The sequence below is a fragment of the Calliopsis andreniformis genome, chromosome 6 (assembly GCF_051401765.1).
Source record: "Calliopsis andreniformis isolate RMS-2024a chromosome 6, iyCalAndr_principal, whole genome shotgun sequence".
Taxonomy (NCBI): Eukaryota; Metazoa; Arthropoda; class Insecta; order Hymenoptera; family Andrenidae; genus Calliopsis; species Calliopsis andreniformis.
The window spans coordinates 2596617-2618062 of NC_135067.1; the positions used below are offsets into that span (position 1 = coordinate 2596617).

Below are 21446 nucleotides of genomic sequence, written 5' to 3' on the forward strand. Positions count from 1 at the left end.
TCTCTCGCTAGATCTGTTTTCTTGTCAAGGGGCCCGAGTGTCGAACTTGAACTTTTTCCTGGAATGAAATCTTGAGCTGTTGCATGAGAATTCTATGTGGATTCCCAATTCTTGGAACTGAAACGACCGTTACTGTATTGTTATTATTTAGCTATTATTTCTTATTCCTCCTTAAATCTATGCGTTACAGTATCTAAATAAATCTAACATTCTGTACTTACATGTTAAAATAGTATAACTTGATAGCGACAGCTTACTTTAGAAGAATCTCAAAGGCAGATAGCCCAGGCTATTGCACATTTTGAAGGATTTCTGGTAGGGACATAGGATTTGTGGCCATTGACCAAGGAAAAGTGTGAAAAAGGCTAACATCTTATCAGCAGGCGATGGCTAATGACTACGATGGGTCTTTGGAAAAACTATGCGTTTTGATTTTCTCATTGTGTTTGTGTCTAGAACCTCTCCTCCAAAAGTGTTTTATGTTTTTCTTACTTTTTACATAAAAAGCGACAAAATGTTTCTCGTTATGGCCTTAATGTAGACATAGCTCTAAAGAATTTCTAGCAAATTCAATAAAAGTAAATAAAAAAGTTACAATCAATCGATAGAATTATATTTTCGTTTCTTATTCCAAGCTTGAAAGTGATTTTCATATCTCTTCAATCCTTGTATGCTATGTCTTCGATTTTCAATCAACAAATATTGACCTCATTAAAACTCTGACATAATTATATTTATTCTTTTATGGTTCTCCATACTTTTGTAGACTGCATTTTGTGGTCTAATCTTCTAGAACTGAAAAATATATTCAAGATTAAAACTGAGAGCCTAGAGCCACGATTCGTTTATTTCAGTCGTGGCTTTCTTTTCTAAAAAGAGAGAAAGTACGTGAATTTTCTCTAAGCCACTCTCAGGAAACAATTTTCTTGAAATTCTCTTCGCGCTTTGTCACGATCGATAAGGAAATTATTCTGTAACCAGACAAATACATTTCTGTTTCTTTAGTTAGTTACTATAAATTTATTTCTGCTTTGCCACAGATTTCAACGTTACTTATTAACTAATATTAATTTCTTATTATTTTCTAATAGATTCTCGAAATCTAAATTTGGTATCCTCAAAAAAATTATTAGTTATGAGTTATTAACAATCTTGTAATGTATTTAGTTCTATTTCTTCGTATTAGGTTTACCGTCTACACCTGAAGAGATCAAATAGTTCCTTTTCGAATGAGCAAGAACAGTATTTTTGTAGGTATTCAGGAATTAAAAAGTTATTTCTCAAATATACAGTTGTAATTCTGTCGTTTCCTAGAGCTTTACAGGCGTATGTTGGTGAAATGAAATTAGTAGTATAGCTTCTTCAGCAATGGATTGATCTAATAATGAAAGTACACGAATGAAAGTAAACTATAATGAAGGTAGTAATGGTAATGAGAAATTTGAGAGAGGTTAGTCTATAAACTACTGCTAATTCTTGGGGCAGGTAGTTAATTTCTGCTTTGTCTGGGAGGATAGAGATTTGGTTGAAAGATAGTGGTAAAATAAGTTATTTATTAGATTTAATTGCTTTATGTATTTTTTAGATTCCTATATATACGTATTAATTGGATGTTTATTGAGAAAATAGAGTTTCTTGAACGATTTATTTTCTTTAAGTAGTATCCAAATTTAAGTCGTTTTATTTATTTTATACCCATAAATTCGGGTATATACATATGTACTGAAGTAGAAGTACTGGTTAATCATAGTTTTACATACATACGGTAATGCGCTTATTAGTCTTAATATTTTGTAATATTCCTCAATATATAAAGTAAAAAAAGTATGTAAAACTATTGTCAAACGATAAGAGGTATTATAATTAATTTATGAAATCTGTGCAAAACGAAGACAGGCATAAGTACGAGGAAAGGATGGATGTAGAGAGAGAACGGGAGATCACTGAAAAAGGATCACAGAGTAAAAATATAGCATATTGGGGGTTAGCTACATTCTACATACATATGTCAGTGGCACCAACGGCGCCGTTACAAAAGCGATAATATTTATCGACTGATAATTCGAATGAACTGATGATTATAAAACAACTTATGTTACACATTACCATCGTTGATATATCCAATGAGTTACACATACACATATATATATACTTATAATACTTATAATATATATATAATACTTATAATACTTATAATACTTATAATACTTATAATACTTATAATACTTATAATACTTATAATATATATAAGTATATATATATATATATGATCGAAGTATGTATAAGTATACATATATATGATCTAAGTATCTTACAATTAGATGACATGTGAGAAAAGACTTAACCTTGAGACAAGTGTTCCAATTTTGGTAACCCAGTTAATTAAATATGTATATGCACAATCGTTTTATCAATACAAATTGGCAATACAAGTCAAGTTTATCACTAATATAAAGAAAAAGAACTATCATAACTCCTATTTTTCTTTATAATGATACTGTAAACCGGGAGCAGGTGTAAAGGTTTTAAAAAGGCAATTTATGAAATAGAGGCACATCGTTCATGTTTATAATATAATAATATAAATTGTCTGAAATTGGCGTACATTGAAAATGACATAATGGGCACGAAGCGAATAAATCCCTGCTTCATACTGCTAAAACTGTCTTCGCTACACTCATCTGCATATCCTGAAACAATCTACCTTTTTCCTGTTGTAATTCACAATTCATTAGTTGATTAATTTCGATTGTAATATAATTTTCTTAGTTTATACTATAGATCTTTGTAAAATATGAAACTTTTCACTCATTTTTTCGGTAGAAAAGAAAGTCCAGATTTCGTACAGTATCATTCTTTAAGAATTTCTAAGTTGGTAGCATTATAATACTCGTTGCATAGCAAAGAATGGAATTTTTCTATTTCATTATTATATACAATACGTTATTAGTAACATAATATTTTTTACATAATTTTAGAAAGGTTTATATATTTATTTTAACGAAAGTTTCCTTAAATGAATTTTCATCAATGAATGCTATTCAGATCTAGTCTACTATTGTAGTCTACTACAAAAATTAAAATTAATAATGAGGAGGGTACTTCAGATATACATGTATGTTACGTGCGTGGGGATTATGAACTTCACTGCTAACGGTTCGTATCCCCACCCGTTACTTACGATTTTTGTTACGGATTGGCTAGGCCACCCGAGATATATTTTATAGTCTAATTACTTTGTTTATCTATCGTTAATAGGGATATTATGTGAAATGATAGTGTGGTCGCAATAGCAGAGCAGTCTTTATATAAAAGGAAAGCTCGGTCCCGATACATGAGTATATCTATTATACTTATTAATTAATTATCCAGCAGGATAATGGTAAATGGATTAAGAAATCATCTAGTCCCATACGGGTCCCGCTGATCACTTCCTGAGAGGTGGAGGCTTCGGATTATATTGTACATTGAAAACTAAATTAATGAAATCAATAAATATACGTAAATAACAAAAAGAAAATTCTTCCAGTACATAACCTTCTTTAGAATTCTACACTGCTTAATCAAGAAACATGAAAAAGTTATTATCATTGATAATGTTTTTATTCACAGTTCACTCGCACCGAGTTTCGTTGACATTCTTTATTTTTTGATACGTTGAAATGACAGACAAATAACATAGCTACCTTTGTAGAATCTATTATGTACTTAATTGGAACTACATAGACATGTCAATAAAAGCAGCTTTGTTAAATCTATAAAGTCACCTCTTACTGCTTCTGTTAAACTCAGGCCTACTGTACTTTCGACTTATCGCGTCTAAAACAACTTAGCCATACTCACTTTTTCTTTCCGTACGAAGTTCGACTAAAAGTCCAGTTAGATACCCTGTAACTAAGAGCTTTGGTCATCTTCAGGCTACCAAACTCTAAGAGGATGAAACCCTATGAAGCTTGAAAAGTGATACTTACTTCAGTCGTAATTCTTCAGTCACGTTATAACCACTGCTCATACTAAATACACAGGGTATATATTTTCCGTCGAACTAATTAGTGAAACTGCGTTAAGCTTCATTGTAACAATAAAGTACTTATTATAAATTGGAGTTTACGTTATTCGGATATTCAACACTTTAAGATTTAAACAAATAACATAGATATATGGGTGAAATAAAAGCTGACAATGAGTTCACTATGATACATTAGCTTAAACTGCGATTTAAGGTAGCTCCAATCACGTTTTCAACACGGCAAATTAGAAAAATTTTGATCATATTCAACGCGAATTGTGAAATCATCAATCAACTTTGCCGATCCTATCATCTCTCTGAATCCAGCAAAGGAAACAGAAAACGCAATTGGCACCTTATGACATATGGCATTCCTTTTTCTCCTAGCGTCTACAGAGCTACTCAAGATTTACTTTAAGACCTGACGTAAGACTACCAAGCTATCGTATTTTTTCGCTCCACTTATATTTACTTTATTTTCACTTCCTTTGATGCAAGCATTTTCTAGACTATATTTCTATTTCCATATCTTTGATAAATTTTCAAATTTTAGTTTTAACAAACCAGAAATCTATTCTTTATTCCTTAATCTTTCAAAAATTATAAAAACAGATAAGATGGGTTGTTTTAAAAATTCAAAAGCAAAAGATTCTTATGAATGATGAAAGGAACAGCAAACTTATTTTCAATTAGTTAGTTTCTTCATTTAAAATACTTTGTTTGTTCTACTAGATTTCATTGCGAATTTAAGGCTTCAAAGGATGAAGATATTATGTTACAAGTATCAAATATAGTATTAAACAAAGTTTAATTTTCTAAAAATGTTTTTGTAGACGTTATATTCACTATTTACCTATTATTATTTATCGTTAGTTTATCTTTAATTCTCATTACTTAATAAATATTTGTGACTGAACCGTAGACAACCCATTTAATGAATAGCAATTACCCAAAAGTATATTAAATGAATAGTTGGTCAATAAACAAGGACTATTCTGAAGTAATAGTGATCATGGTATAAAGTAGACATGCAATCTGGTCGATTTATTCATAGATACTGTGGTGGTAGAAATAAGTAAATATTCGGTGCTTTTAACAAAAACCCTCACAGATTTATTTTACATGTGAGAACGTTTACAATAAGTGTGCGCAAAGCGGACGGTTCTCTAACTCCGTAACGACTGACTCGTCGCCAATTTTCAAGGGCTATTTTATTTCTCTTTAGGCAGGGACAGGCCCACTCCTGGCGACTGAATTCACACTCGGGAAAAACCGATACAGGTATATACCTATTTCAGTTATATAACTGAAAAATACTTCGCGGACTCAGTGCACACCTGGTTACCAAAAGTGACCAGCACAAACTCTCTCCCAAATCTTGGAGAAAACCCGCTTTACTACCTGCCGCACAGCTATGTGAAGTATTGTAGGGCGGAGTAACAGCAAAGCTGCTACAATACAATTCGAATAGAATTATTCGTTTCCGAATTAGCAGGGAACATGTGAACAGAACAATTATTTCTCTCATAGTAAATTTCAATTATTTAAATATAGATCGAGAAAATTGAGAACCTGTTTATGTATCGTGGACGGGGTTGTAATCTGTATCCTTTATAAGTTTCATATTTATAACAAAGACATCTAATAGTAAAAGACATAATCTACCTATTGTTTACAGGGTGGGCCAAAATTCGTGGTACAAAACAGGTCAGAGAGATTCTATGAGTAAAAATAACACGAAAGTAAAGAATGAGAAAATTCCATTTGTTACGAGGGAAGCGAGCAGCGCGAGCGACCATCGAGGATAGGAATATTTCCAAAAAATAATATAGTGGTTGAGGTGTTAGTTGATATAACGTACGAAACTGATGCGAAATCAGTTAGCTGTTGAAATTATTGTAGGCGAGGACGAACCTGATGTAAAATCAAGGAGCCTCTGAGGATAGGTGTGCTGGCGGACGAAACTGATCTGTGATCGGTGAGCCACAGGAGTGTTAGTTTTGTGAACGTACCTGATGCGAAATTAGAGAGTCACTAGGATCAGTTTTACAGATGAACTCAAATTAAAATTGAGGTGCTGTTAAGGAGGTTGGCGAATTCAAACAGACGAGTCTGATGCGAAATCAGGGTGCTGTAAGGAAGTTGAATAATGTACAGACGAACCTGGTGTTACAGGTAGCTGTAAGAAGTAGACGAAACTGATGTGAAATCAGTTAGCTACAGGATAGGTTAGCTTTCGTGGACGAACTCGAATAAATCGAGGAGCCACTAGGTTGAATGCAGTTTTCTTTGGAAGTAGGGGTATGCGGACGAATCTGATGCAAAATCAGAGAACCGTAGGAAATGTTAGTAAGCCTCGTAACCTTTTCAATTACTAATTTGTATAAATTGAGCGGCTAAGCTGTATCGTGGTGGAAATGTCAATTTCGAATGGGATCGCTTAAGGTAATTATAGGGTTGAATGTAATCTAAGCAAATTACTATATATACTTGAATATATATTCTAAATTCTTTACGTACAAATGTACAGTGTAGTGTTGTCGCGTACGGTATATGAATTTAATGCACGGTGTTAACGCATTGGCGATGCGGGGATTTACAGAGTGGTCGTAGGAATTGCTAGATAGAATTTATGCCGACTTGCGGATTCTATAAGGTTAAACGTAGACTTGAAAGGGAACTTTAGCCCGATCTAACTGAATAGCAACCAACTCTGACGAACTTGACTATCAACGTGACGGTACGGTTCTGAACCTGTTAGGGTTAAAATCTCTGGATTTATATAGGCCGAAAAATGAGTGGGGATTCGTTAGAAATTTCCATCTGAGGAAATTTCTCACGGTCGGTACAGCGTCGTGGTTGCTACCCAGCTGCTCGGAGTCGCGCTTTCATTAAGATAACGCAAAAACGAAAGTGCTAGGGCGTTTTCTCTTAATAGGCAGAGACTTGAATATTTGGGAGAGTAACCGGAAAATATTCTCCGTACGTAACACATTGGATGTTTCACTTTCAAGAAAAATGCATTTGATAATAATTGATCTAGTACACGTGCACGTAATTGATGACTGGCAGTACAAAGTGTACTATTGACGACTACTTTTGTATAAAATATAGTAAACGACAAAAGTTAATTGTACCGCGAAAGAATTGGTTGTAGTACGTGTGTTGGTTAGACATTTTTTACTCCTCTCGATTAGAACTATAAATCTTTAAAGTTTCGGACACTTTTTTTTCAGGGTAAGTTTTCTGTTCTCCTGTTGAGAGTTCAGAACGTATTAGCGGGACGGCACATAGATAAAAGCAATGCTCAGCTTGCTACAAGTAGTAGTAATAGATGTAACCAATTCGGATAATAAGGGAAATGCATGTGTGTCATTTTTTTGTTTTCTTCCGCAGAGCTAGTAAGACCTACTGTCATCTTCTGCGCTCCTAGCAGTACTTAGAGTGATCCAACCAAGAAAGTTTCTAAGAGTTCTAAGAGATAGTTGAATACCTAACGAGTTTTCAGGTAGGCTACAGTAGCAGCTATCGGTTTCATGCTCGCGCGTCGATAGTGGCTCTACTTCATACTATATTATGACTGTAGGACCAAAAGTTCAATGCTTTGAATCAATTGTTTAAGCTTGTAAATAAAAAATATTAATAAATATATAATAAATAATCAGTGAATAACACAAATATGAAATAACCATAACTTTTACAGCAAAAATATTAGAATGAAATTAGATCTAAAATTAGAGTAATACCCTATGTTGTTGTTGGACTGACCACAACTAATATCACCGATAACTTATAACAAAACAACTGCATTATTAAAATATTAGACTGTTTAACCAACATGATCGTATCGTCATTTCCTATAAATTTTCGACCTAATTATAGGAGTAGAATCATAAGGAAGGCTGCATCGTTTGACATATTCTCGACATTCTGCACTTTGTGAATAGGTTCAGACTAAATTCAATTTACGTGGGAAGATGGAACGGTTTCAGGATTCCAACAACCTTGGAATTTTCGATCCAGCATTTGAAATTATTCACCAGAGGATTGGAACGAATGAACATTAATCGTTTATCAAATTTTCAATAATTTAGAATTGGCTGACTTTCATTCGTAACCTTTAACGACTTCCTGGCAAACGGGAACGAGAAAAGATTGAGCTGAAGCTTAGGGTACCATGAAGAATTATGATGCGGTCGGTTTACAGGTAGTGATTTCAGTCCTCAATTGTATCAAAGTCTGCGATACATTCGACAAAAATAGGATTTGCGCATGGAACGAAACCAAAGTAGCTTTAAGATTTTTATGAAACTTTCAGGGAAGATTCAGCGAAGTACTGCCTCTCTACAGACTGGGTTGTTTGAAGTAAACGTGAAATTTTATAGTGAAGATTTTGGTATTGTTTGAAAATCTCTAAACCTCTGTACTGAATATTCATAATTTCCATAATTATTCATAATTATTAATAAAAGTAAGTATTACATCTAATCAGGTTTAAATTGCTGTATCTCTAGTAAACAGTACTAGTAGCTAATACAATAAATAGAGGTCAACTAAGGTTTACAAAAAGGGTGAAAATGTAGAATGATCAAGCTTTTTTATTGCATCGAATTTAGGTGTACATTAGCAAAGTTAAGGTGTACGGTTCGCGATTTCGTCTCGCGAATCTCGGGTTGTCACTCGCCAAGTTAATATTGAGTAACTGTTTCAAATTACTTCGGATAGTCCTCGACGATAAAGTGTAAAATGACTAAAATGGAAGAGTCCGATTCGATGACTCGTTAGGTTAAAAAATCGACAAGTCCGAACGATGACTTGCGATCCCCTGTCGTTACGTTTAGCAATCAACTCGTCCGAATGACGACGTTTTATCTTCTGTCTTCGATTTTTCGGAGTTCGCTCTTCATCCCCTTACAACCCCCAAAACGCGCGACTCTAAGGGCGTCACCGATTTTGCACGATGAAACAAAAATCGATATTGATTGGCCTTCGACCGAAAGAAGGAAGATCCTCCTTGTCACCCTGACGGGGCAAAGGAACCGCCCCGATTTCCTCGCGATGAAGGTGGAGGAGACCTCGCCTTCATGTCGAAGGCCGCGAAGATTGGGGAGGAAGAACGAACCCCGGAATAGCGTGGCTCGAGCGGGCCCACGCGCGTATTTTCCAAATATTTTTATGGCCGTATTGTCCCGCTAGTCAGCTCCGATCCTACGAGTCCGAAAAGGATGAGCTGGCGAAGGCACCGATTGCGGGGCAATACGGCCTTCGATGGTTATTAGGGAGGAACACTCCGCTCGAAGAAAGCACGAAATTACTTTATTCGGCCAGATGTGGATTTTTAGAAATATGAATGAATAAGCAAGTCCTTAAAGAATTCGGATTTCCACATCTGGCAGCAATAAATGCGTTTGCCTCTTCGAACGGAACATAAGGAACTTTGAAGTTTGACGATTTTTTACTATTATTTAAGAAAGAACAACACTTTGACTTTGATTAAGCAAAGCTAATGCGTTTATTTATAGGAGATTTATGTTTCTATTTTATTGTATGTACACCTACTATTAACCATTACCGAAATATATAGCAATCAAAGTTTCAGCCACTTAAATTCTTTCCATAATTAGATATGGCTATTAAACAACATGTTTTCGTGTATTTATGCATATTTGGTAAATCATTCGATTAAAAATGTATTGTACTTTAGCTATTCTTCAAAAACGAGAAATGCATATAAAGAGGGAAGGCAGGAAAGAGAGTGAAAGTACAAAGATAATAATACAAAACATAACTATTACTGAGTGTACAGATTTTCTCGTTTCTTATTTTGTTGGAGGACTAACGTTTTATCGATCTTGAATCATTAGAAGGAGGAAGTAGCTAACTGATACATGCAGCTAGTGTCCGTGTTCAAAACAAGTTAAGCATTCCTACTTTCACGTCATGCACAAAGTCCGAATGCATTAAGGGACAGTTTTACTGATTAAGGGCTAATGGTCATCTTCACCTACCAGAAACCAAGCATATAAGAACTTCCTAAGATTGTTCAAGAAACGGATTTATGGACGACGTTATACTGAATTTTTCCTTGAATATACCTCCATTCGATTTTGTTTAAAAGTATTGATTATTTCATAAACATGGAATCCAACAATTTCTACAATAACGGTAGTTAATTTATAATATCCTAAACGGTGTAGCTACACCATATTTATTAATCTCCTTCATGCTTGTGCACCCGACGGGGAAAGCCTGAACATGGATTTTGGATATTTATAAGCATGCTGTTGGCTTCCATCCTTTTCATAGGCGTGCTTGTGCTCACATCTCACAATCGGCATCAATGATGTGGCCTGGATTTCGACAAAACGAAATCTAATTAATAATTGAACGTTAATAATTGAAGATTAATGATTGACGATTAATGTAAAATCATACTAATAACCATATATAATTATAATAATAATAATAATCATCGTAATTATAATTAATGAATAAGTGAAACAATCAAAATTATTGTAATTAAAGGTTATGATTAATTCTATAACCATTGTTCATAAAATTATTACATTTTTCATTGTGATTTCAATTAGTAATTAATTTGTAACGAAAATACTGTGCGTTTTTTTTACAATACATATTTATTATGTATATACTTATATATAAATTTACCTAGTTTTAAAACATAGAAGATATTGCTTACTTTGATATGCAAATATACTTTGCGTTTTATGTAAAAGCACTAGGCAGTTAAAGTGATGTGAAAAACTTTATAAACTTACGTTGTGCGTTCATCTCTTTGTATGTGACTTACTACCAATAATATCATATATACCATATTTTACATTATTACCATAATTACTACCATAATGTAATATACCTAGCAATCATTCAACTGATTACAGATTCCTGATTAATGATTACACATTAAACATACTGTACAAGATTACTAGATTCCTCCCTGTGATGATTACATGAGTAATAGTTATGGTTACTGTAATTATGATTATCTTTCAGTAATCGATTACAGTAATTATCCAAATATAGTCGATTACTACCCCAATTCTGATCTGAATGTAACATAATATAATTTTTTAATATCCTTATCAAATAAGCCATTTTTTTTTCATTTTCATTTTTTAGTGAATGTTTCACTTGATTACTGCAGTCGAAAATAATGAAATTAACTTCATGCAATGTGTTTATTTCGAACTCCAGGTTTGAACAAAATACGATTTATCACTCAGATAAAGGACTTACTACATTTTCTAAACCATTTTGATCACACATTCTTATCTAAAATTTTATTTTCGCGTATAGAAAAATTAATCTTTTTGCTTCTGTAGCAATTTTGTTCATGTTACACTACACTAAAGTGCGGTGCTAAATAAAACAGTTTTCATCTACCGCTTCATTTTATTGAATTGAATACAATCTACGGGTGATCTGAACTTTGTATAAGAATATTTTGTCACCATCTTCACGCCATTCAACTATTTCGCAGGATTTACACAGTGTATGTAGTATAACTGCCAGCCGCAGACACTACATAATTTCTATTTCAAGGGAACACTTTATAACTCGAAACACTTATTGTATTGCAAGTTGCGACCTTCAACTTGCACTTTACATTCAACATGAACTTACATTTAGAGCTTCTCGAAATTCCAAGTATCGAACTCTTAAAAACTTTTTCATATAATACAGTCATGCATAACAAATAAAGTGTAAGAATTCACTTTCATAGAACACTTCATAGCTGAAAACACATTGTATCTTATTGCTAGTTAATTAGAACCTGTAGTCCAGTCTTTATCTTTGTTAGTAACTTTTTACGAATTTTATAAATCCGAGTAGTACTAAATCCTTCAAAACTATCTTCTATAACACTTTTATGTTACCTGCAAATAAAAATCTAATTATTTACATAGACGGCTTCATAACTGCTTTAATTGATTAGAACCTTTAGTCCATGTTCTATTCCTATTGCTAATTGATAGTTCTAGCTTCTAGGAATCTGCACAGTGCCTACCCACAGAAACTTCCCTTCTTAATATAGCCATCAGCTACAGGCACCACGTAGTTTCTACTCCCACCAAACACTTCATAAATCAGACGTTTTTTGCCTCAATAAATTACAGTCTTCAGCCCACCTTCCACCTGTAGATACCCATACTCATCTTCACCTCATCAAGACTCCGAAGGCTTGTTTTACTCACATAATTCATTTGTCTTATCTGATTTTCAGGGCGAGGTTGCAACGAGGTCGGTAACCGGGTCCGTGAGAAGCACCAGAAGGTGGGCGAGCTTGAGGCAGCATGTGAGCACGAGTGACGATGGCAAGCCGCGTGTCGAGTTGCTCCTTGATCCTCCAGGATCCAAGTCCTCGACGCCATCTTCCCAGCCGCATACGCCAAACACACCCCGCACTCCGCACACTCCGCTCAAGAAGTCTAACTGGGAGGTGATCGAACATTTCACGGGTGCACCACGTCCCTCCATTATCGCGGTGAGTCACCCTCCTGGGTGGAATGTAGCCCAAATGAGAAGGGTCAACAGGAGATGAAAGTACTCTGTTCCATTGGTGTTTCCCCTTTCGTCGAGGAAATTTATTATTGATTGTGATGAGTTTTATTTAAGTGATTATGAATTTCTTTAAATCAGGTGGAGTGCTTTTGGAAAATGCATTTGAACGAACTCAGTCAATTGTCTGAGAATGGATAGTATAACTTGTTTGTTTGACTCGAAATAAAGATTTAGTTACGAGATGATATTAATAGTAGTTTGGGACGTTGAAAGATTTGAGCATACGAAAAGCTTTCCGAACCGCTCCCTGGCTTCGCAAAGTCGCTTATTATATTCAAAAGCTGTGTAGGAAGGTGCGATGCACTGGTTGATGCGGTAATTTGTGTAGGGGAGATCGGTGTAAGATGGCCATACTGAGAGGAAATAAGCGTAATTTTTAATTTTGTTTATACAAAAACAAGCAGTATTTTAAAGAAATAATAACAAAAATTAATTTGCGTGTAAAGTGGCCATCTTACCCGACCATTGAGTGAGATGATCCGCATATTGGTGTAAGATAATTCTATTGATTTAACGAAAACAATCCTAGCAGGTCAATAAGCCAATTCTTCAATATATCATACAAAATAAGATAGTTTGTGGAGTACTGTATAATATTTTAATGAAGTATTAGGACAGGGTTGCCCTTCTTTTATGTCGTCTAGTACAGTTATGTTCATTCAATAATTCAATATTTCCCATATTTTTATGACTTTTATGTCATATTACTTAAAAAGTACCAATATAAAGTCGAATAAAACGTCTGACGATTTTCAAGATAAAACGAAAATGTATCATTGTGTGTTAACGAACCTCTAGTAGTGAATTAAGAATTTATAAAAGGAAGGAAAATTTCGAATAAAAAGTTCCTCTTATCCACAACATTTCTTTCGAATGATCAATCTCGCCTTGTATAGTTGGTGTAGATTTTGTTTTATGGGCTGACTTAATTAATCTTGTGACTACAACATACTAATAATCCGAAATTGACCAGAACAATAAAAGCTTTAAGTAAAAATAGAAGTTATATAAACAAATCCCATTGTTTTATAGATTATTAATATTACTGCAAAATGTTCATGAGTACATATAAAGAATTGTCTTCTTTTTTCATTTTAAAAATCTGCAATTGTTTTAGCTCATCTCCGAATTCACTTGAAAGTTCATTCATATAACCAGCGAGACGAGAACGAGCCGACCGAATATTGTACATACTACCGAAAAATCACAAATATATAATTACAAATGATAAAACACTATCAATACGTGTTTCACCAGTGTAATCGTTCGGCTCGACTTGTGCTCGGCTCGTAGGTACCTTTCGAGATTGACAGATTGGTAACTGCTATTACAGTTTTCGTTACAGAAATAGTATTACTTACAGATACACGGCTATCTAACAATGGCGAGATGAAGTCACTTTATGATTCCAAATTCGAAATGCAAGTTCACAATTTCTCTCTCTACTACACATGCTAGTATACAAACCACGTGCATGGGAGCTCGGTGCTTTGGACAACTGCGAAAAGTCGTGAGAGAAAGCAGATGTGACATTTACCCTCTCGTTTTTGAAACGTTGAGATGCAACTGTTCAAGTTACCTGTAAGCGACAAGAGGCATGCACATCTTTTCAATTTCTCAAATATTTTCTTTCTTCGATTTGATAAGAGGGGGCAGTGACGGATTTAGTCTTCAAGAGGTCCGGGACGTCACAAATTTTTGGAGCCCCATTAAATAAATAAACTATGCAGAATTTATATTGTTTTATTTTTATGCAAAATTAAATACACATAAAATTAAGAATATTTAGATCAAGTATTTGAAAAGACATTTGTTTTATATTTATTGTGGTAATAATGTAACTTTATAATCTTCACTCAAGGTGTTAAAAGCTAACAATGATTCCGTAAACTTTCACATGATTTGCTTGAAGTATTTGGTTGTGGATGCTAATACTATCCTGTTCACTTGTACGTAAAGAATTTCCGCTTAATTGATGTATGTACTACATTTTTATTGTTGTATGAGGGCTCCTATCTTATGGATCTCAAGGCGGCCATTTGTGTGTAAAACCGCTACTGATATCCAGAGATTTTTATGAACTTTTAAGGGATGAGTTTTGAGATCAAACGATGGCATTCTAAGAAATATCTCTATGTGTATTTTTCATGAATAATTAAAACAAGTATGCATATACTTAGAAGTTAGTAATATTCTCAAGGATGGCTGTTGAGCACCTGCGAATGTTAGTTTCTCTCTTACAAGGAAGGATTTTAGGTGTCCGCCTTCGATTGTTTTGGTTTTCAGATCTGTTATAGAGGACCAAAAAATAAGAGATACGTGTTTTTTTATATTGTCCTGTTTTAATAATAAAATAATAGCTTAAGTTAGTTAAAAAATTGTTAAAAGGCTTGATATAAATTTCATTCGTGGCATATCTGAGTGAATGAATAATGTCCTTGTTGTCAGTCACCCTTATTACGGGATAAACTACCCTTAATCGTTTAAATGCACATTTAAGCATGTTGAAAGTGTCTGTTAACCTAGAGCATTCGGTTGCTTGAGAAGTTTATGTTTGTTTCTAAAGATCCTTAACCCGTGTTAAGACCTTCATAAACACAAGTCCTTCAATGAAATTCCTATCATAAAACGGTCCCTGCTCTCTAGGCTACTGAGACGCCTTGAACAGGCGTCAATCTCTGCTAGTTTGTGCTAATGGAACAGTACATTCAAACCATTTGTCACCTCTATTTTTTACAATACATTTCCCATTCATTAAAGTCTATCGAAACGAAAAATAAGGATTGATCAATAAACCTTGAATTGTTTACAGATGAGCAGGGGATCGGAAGTCGGAGTTGGTCTCACAACCGGAAGGGAAACAGCGCAGGAAGCTGCCATGAACACGTCAATAACCCAACCGCCGAGGAAATGTGCCCTATGTCGGTTTTTGAATTCGCTTTGTGCGTCACATCGCTTCAAAAATTTGCAAGTAAGTTAATCTTGTAATGAGAAATCAAACCAATTTTGTCCCCAGATATATTTCAAGACAATTACTAAGAAATCATAGACTTATTAAGAGCTAGTATTCTTTATAAGCGTTGTAGGAAACAAGAAATAAAAAAATAGTAAAAGTAGGTAACCTAAAATAATGTAAAAAAATTTAAAGGTACACGAGTGACTAAAAACTTGAAATCGCCTGAAAATTTTTATTAACGTTGTACTATACAACAAAATATTTTTAATTTTAAGTGTATATTTTTATTAATATCTAATTACAATTTTCATCTTTATAATATAATGGAGTGAACTAATATAATTGTTTATATTTACTTAAATCCTGCACTGAATGAGATGGCCTATATCTTTCTCAATTTAGAAGATTATTTCAAATTAAGAGTAACCCCCATAAATATCTAGACTAGTACCTAACATTTAATCTGTCTGCATATACATTGTCTGCCAAAAATATCCCTATATATGTTTAGTTTTGATAGAATATAATTGAAATTCCAAATAAAAGAACTCATAATAGTTTTATTATTTGTTATTGTTACACATAGTGTCTATAGTAAAATATCTTGATATGATAAATTTAATTTTCATGTAGTAATAACCTGTTTATTTAGAATGTAATAACGACATCGTAACCATAAATATCAAATCTGATGAAACCTAACTATCTTATTACATAATAAAGACGTGTGGAAATGCTCGCAAGAATTTTGGCACGAAATTAATTTAGAAGCAATTAATAAACTTATAGAATGGTTACTGTGATTGAATCAGTCCAGCCGCGAAAACTATATCTGTACATATACATATATACCATATATATGTTTTTCCAGTTGTTTTCCTAGGTATCCTTGCCAGCAAGTAGTTAGTTCCTGAGGCGCATTTGTTGGCACAAATCTACTCCCAGCCAAGTATAAACGCGCCTCAGGAGAAGACCCTGAATGTCCTACCAAGATATGAGCTCTTGCCATCGAGCAATTACACCGAGTCATGTTCAACCACTGTCCACTTTCGAATCCCAACAAGCATCCGAGCCTCGATTTCCGGACCGTTCCGCCAGCCACCTGTCTCTCTCTTAATCAACTTATTCTGACACCGCGCCGCGGTGCGCTTTATTCTATTATCCCTACCCCATTCTCCGCTTATCGCGTCCACATACTTTGTTCAAACATCAGCGATACAACAACAATCATAGAACTTAACATAACGCAACCACTGAAGCAACTCAACGCAATAATTAACACAATATTAATAATAACAACATAGATAAAACGTCAAGTACAACCCCCTCTCAGAGCCCTGTGTCATCACACACAACAATATATAAGCAACAAATTAGTTTATGATAAAAGTAAAATACACAGCAGACTGCCTAAAACTATTTTATTTTTTAATCTACAATTAAAAATATATAATTTTTTTCCAAATATTTGGGTACTATTTGTGTTTTGATTACTTGTTTAAGTTAAAATAAGTTTTAAGAAAATAATTCATCAGACACGTTTTACAGAATATTATTAATATCTCAATATTGAATTGAAATAAATTTTACAACAGTTTAATCTCCAAAATATATTGTAATAAGGACTATTTAAAATTGTAAAAATAAAGTAAAAATTAGTGACTAAAACACATACCTATAAAAAATATTATTTTCTATACTTTAAAAAGAAAATATGTGTATAATTTTTTATTTATTTCCTACAAAAATGAATAATATATTCAAGTTGAACATTAAAATAGTTTTGTATGTTTGAAACATTGGTATCTGTATGGCTCTTTTGACACTGGATAGGTAATATGCAAGGTGTTCGCATCATTAGTAGTCAACGTTTTTTTCAAAAACTGTTATGATTAGAAAAAACTGTAAGAGGAAAAAGTTTTACAGTATTTTATGACCAATAGGACAGTGTATATCAATTTTGCATATATGTATTATTTTTCAAAAAAGGAAAGTGACTTTAATTTTTTAAATGAAATGCCATACATTTTTTTGTGTCATATGAAAGCCTCTGTCAAAATGAGATCACTTATGTTCTATATGATGACCGAGATCATAAAAGATTGGGAATAAAAGAAATATTTCGAATTATTTCGCATTGCCGTACTTACTAGTATTTCTTACTGATAAGACTAGATTGTGTGTTCAATGTGACTAGTTTTTTTATTGTTATTAAGTACCAGGATTTTTACTTCTGTTATTAAGAATAAAAGTCGGATTCAGTCCTATTATGTAAGTCGTTCAAAGATATTCTACTGAAATGTATCTTTACTCGATAACAGAGAAATCAGATATGGTACGCATTTATTACGAATGCAATCAAAATAAACGACGCAGTAAATCGAAGTATGCACAAGAATATCCCGATAGAGCAGTCAAACGAAAATCGGTTTGTTTTATTAGCAAAGTGTTTGGAAGTATACGATGGAAGTACCATACATAGAAACAACTTTTCGTATTGAGATGGGCGGATTTTTTTCAAAGCGCAGAAGGACTTCTAATTTTTTGTCTTCGCAAAGAGACTTCGAATGATTATTACCTATCCCTCTACTTTACACGGATTCTATTTTTGTAAAAGGGGATTTCGACGTGCGTGTATGCGTGCACGTGTGTGTAAGGGAGTGAGTGAGTGAATGTGTCCATGTGAGTGTGTGTATGCTGAAGCTTCGAGAAGGTGAACACGAACACCTTTGTCGTACCAATTATCATTACATTTCGATGTGGTCCTAATTACATGGTCGAATGTAGTCTGAACGAACGATTAACATCTTGTATCCTGAATCGAACATCTTGTTGTCTCTGATGCCTGTTAAAATCATTTGCGAATTGCTCATAAGACTCCAGTGCATTTGTATCTCGTACAAATTAGGACAGTTATAAGTGATTGCGGAAAAGAGTCTGTAATGCAACGGCATTTTGAAAATCAAAATCAGAACCTTCGACGTTCAGTTTTGGAACTCACATAAAAACTGTACACAGCGCGCGACACGACGCGACGCGTGTAGCGACGATACCACGCAACGAAGACCCCGAGCGTTTCCCGTATAGGTTCAAAAACCTATGTGAATTAATACAGCGGGTTTAATGATCACTGACCGTTAATAATTTAAAGGAGCAATGGAAAATGTATGTGTACAAAAATTAAACAATTGGTAAATTGTAGAGGAAATCAGAATGAGAGCACAAGCGATATATCGAAGTACGAATTGACTGATACGCCAGTGCTTCTCACTGATACGGCAGGAGTTCAATACATTGGTGATCCGCGAAGGATTCTGCCTATCCTGATTACCATAATCGATCACTCTTCGTCGACAATTCGTGAGGTACATACATGACGGGAGGCCATGGACTAATTATTTATTCTTTCCTTTATTCTTTCAATCTTTTTAATTTAACAATTCCTTGTAATAATTTGTTTCGAGCAGAGATTCACTCAAGGATGCAGTGCGTTTGAGAGTCAATGGACTCATAGTTTCACATTAAATCTCGTAAATAGTTCATTTAATCGTTCTAAAGATCGGCGTGTGCGTTTGCTTTCTTTACTAGCTGTTCCGTTCGAAGAGGCAAACGCATTTATTGCTGCCAGATGTGGAAATCCGAATTCTTTAAGGACTTGCTTATTCATTCATATTTCTAAAAATCCACATCTGGCCGAATAAAGTAATTTCGTGCTTTCTTCGAGCGGAGTGTTCCTCCCTAATAACCATCGAAGGCCGTATTGCCCCGCAATCGGTGCCTTCGCCAGCTCATCCTTTTCGGACTCGTAGGATCGGAGCTGACTAGCGGGACAATACGGCCATAAAAATATTCGGAAAATACGCGCGTGGGCCCGCTCGAGCCACGCTATTCCGGGGTTCGTTCTTCCTCCCCAATCTTCGCGGCCTTCGACATGAAGGCGAGGTCTCCTCCACCTTCATCGCGAGGAAATCGGGGGCGGTTCCTTTGCCCCGTCAGGGTGACAAGGAGGATCTTCCTTCTTTCGGTCGAAAGCCAATCAATATCGATTTTTGTTTCATCGTGCAAAATCGGTGACGCCCTTAGAGTCGCGCGTTTTGGGGGTTGTAAGGGGATGAAGAGCGAACTCCGAAAAATCGAAAACAGAAGAAAAAACGTCGTCATTCGGACGAGTTGATTTCTAAACGTAACGACAGGGGATCGCAAGTCATCGTTCGGACTTGTCGATTTTTTAACCTAACGAGTCATCGAATCGGACTCTTCCATTTTAGTCATTTTACACTTTATCGTCGAGGACTATCCGAAGTAATTTGAAACAGTTACTCAATATTAACTTGGCGAGTGACAACCCGAGATTCGCGAGACGAAATCGCGAACCGTACACTAGCAGCGTTCAAAGTATAAACCAAACATTTTATATTACAACTCGGCATTATTTAGGCTTCGATTCGGACATGATTTTGTACATTGATTTGATTTTTTTATTGATTTCTTCAATTGTGTACGTTGCACAGATGACTTAATTTGATTTTGACTTTATTTTGTATGATTTTGATAATGATATTTACTTGGCGTTACTTTGTATTGATTTTGATGTTCAATTTGTTAACCACGTGGTATTGTCATTTATATGCTCAACGTGGTTTGAAAGACATCGATATCGTGAGTCAATATCGAGGATTTACCTTGATGTCCTTACAGCCATCTTGGCACAGAGCCACCTGAGTAACGCGATATAATATGTTTTTTCATATATTTTATTTCTTTCTTTTGAATCATATTATCTATTTGTTTCTTGCTCACAACAATATAATAATTTTGCGTGATATGAATCGTATTATCTTACAATTGCGAGCTTATCGCGTGTAATGCGTTTCCGTTCTGTTTTTTTATATATGACTTTTATGTTTTCTGTTCTACGTTACTGTTAACTCGAATTGGTTAACCATATTATATTTGTTTATGAAATATCAGATCTTTGAGAATATATTTATTTTTCTTTTGGTTGATGATTTATACTGAATTAATTATTTAACTTTTCCAAAAACAATACAAGTGTAAGCTTTCACCTCTCGGAAAATAGTCACGTGTAACAGGGCCCGTATGGGACTAAATGATTTCTTTACTCATTTACCATTATCCTTCTGGATAATTAATTAATAATATTGATTTTATGGGTACGCATGCAAAATAATTACGAGATGTGTAGGCAAAAACAAGATTTATTAGAGAACATTAGAATGGTACACAAAAGCGTGAGAGTGTGAACTGAACTACACGCAACATAACCGCAAAAACAAAACATGTGTGCCAACCAAGTATAACAAAAAAAGGTTTTCTCTGAGATTGTGGGTTGGCATCATTTGTTAACAGTGATTTCATGTTACATCAAACATTTCTAACAAATAAATATAGTAGGTACACGCGTATATCGTGACCGAGCTTTCTTTCTATCTAAAGACCGCTCTGCTATTGCGACCACACTACCATTTCACATAATCTCCTTATTAGAGATAGATAAAACAGAGTAGTTGCTCGATTAATCATTTATAAAGAGCATGAGTATATTAATTGATAAAGTATATGTTGGATGGTCTAGCCATTCCGTAACAAAAATCGTAAGTAACGAGTGGAATTACAAACTCTGCTCATAACATGGTATTCCATTTAAAAAATTGAAGGTCACCTTCATTTCTCGAAAAGTAATACATATATGCAAAATTGATATGCACTGTCTTATTAGTCATAAAATACTGTAAAACTTGTTCTTCTTTTTCCTCTGTACTAGCATAGCTTATACAACTTGCCCACATGTGACATCACGGAGATATTTTATCTTTGCTGGTCTAAACTTGAATTAGTGACATACAGTGATAGATCTTAAAGAAAGTATCACACTGT

The 21446-nt window shown here is 34.4% G+C and overlaps 1 protein-coding gene across 1 annotated transcript in view; it reads left to right on the forward strand.

The window, feature by feature from the left end:
• LOC143180604 (adenylate cyclase type 6) overlaps nucleotides 1–21446 on the forward strand; it is a 393507-nt gene that overhangs the window by 144190 nt on the left and 227871 nt on the right. Inside the window, exons 4-5 of the mRNA XM_076380460.1 lie at nucleotides 12255–12515; nucleotides 15405–15563. Coding sequence (XP_076236575.1) covers nucleotides 12255–12515; nucleotides 15405–15563 — 420 coding nt within the window. The remainder of the gene's footprint in view (nucleotides 1–12254; nucleotides 12516–15404; nucleotides 15564–21446) is intronic.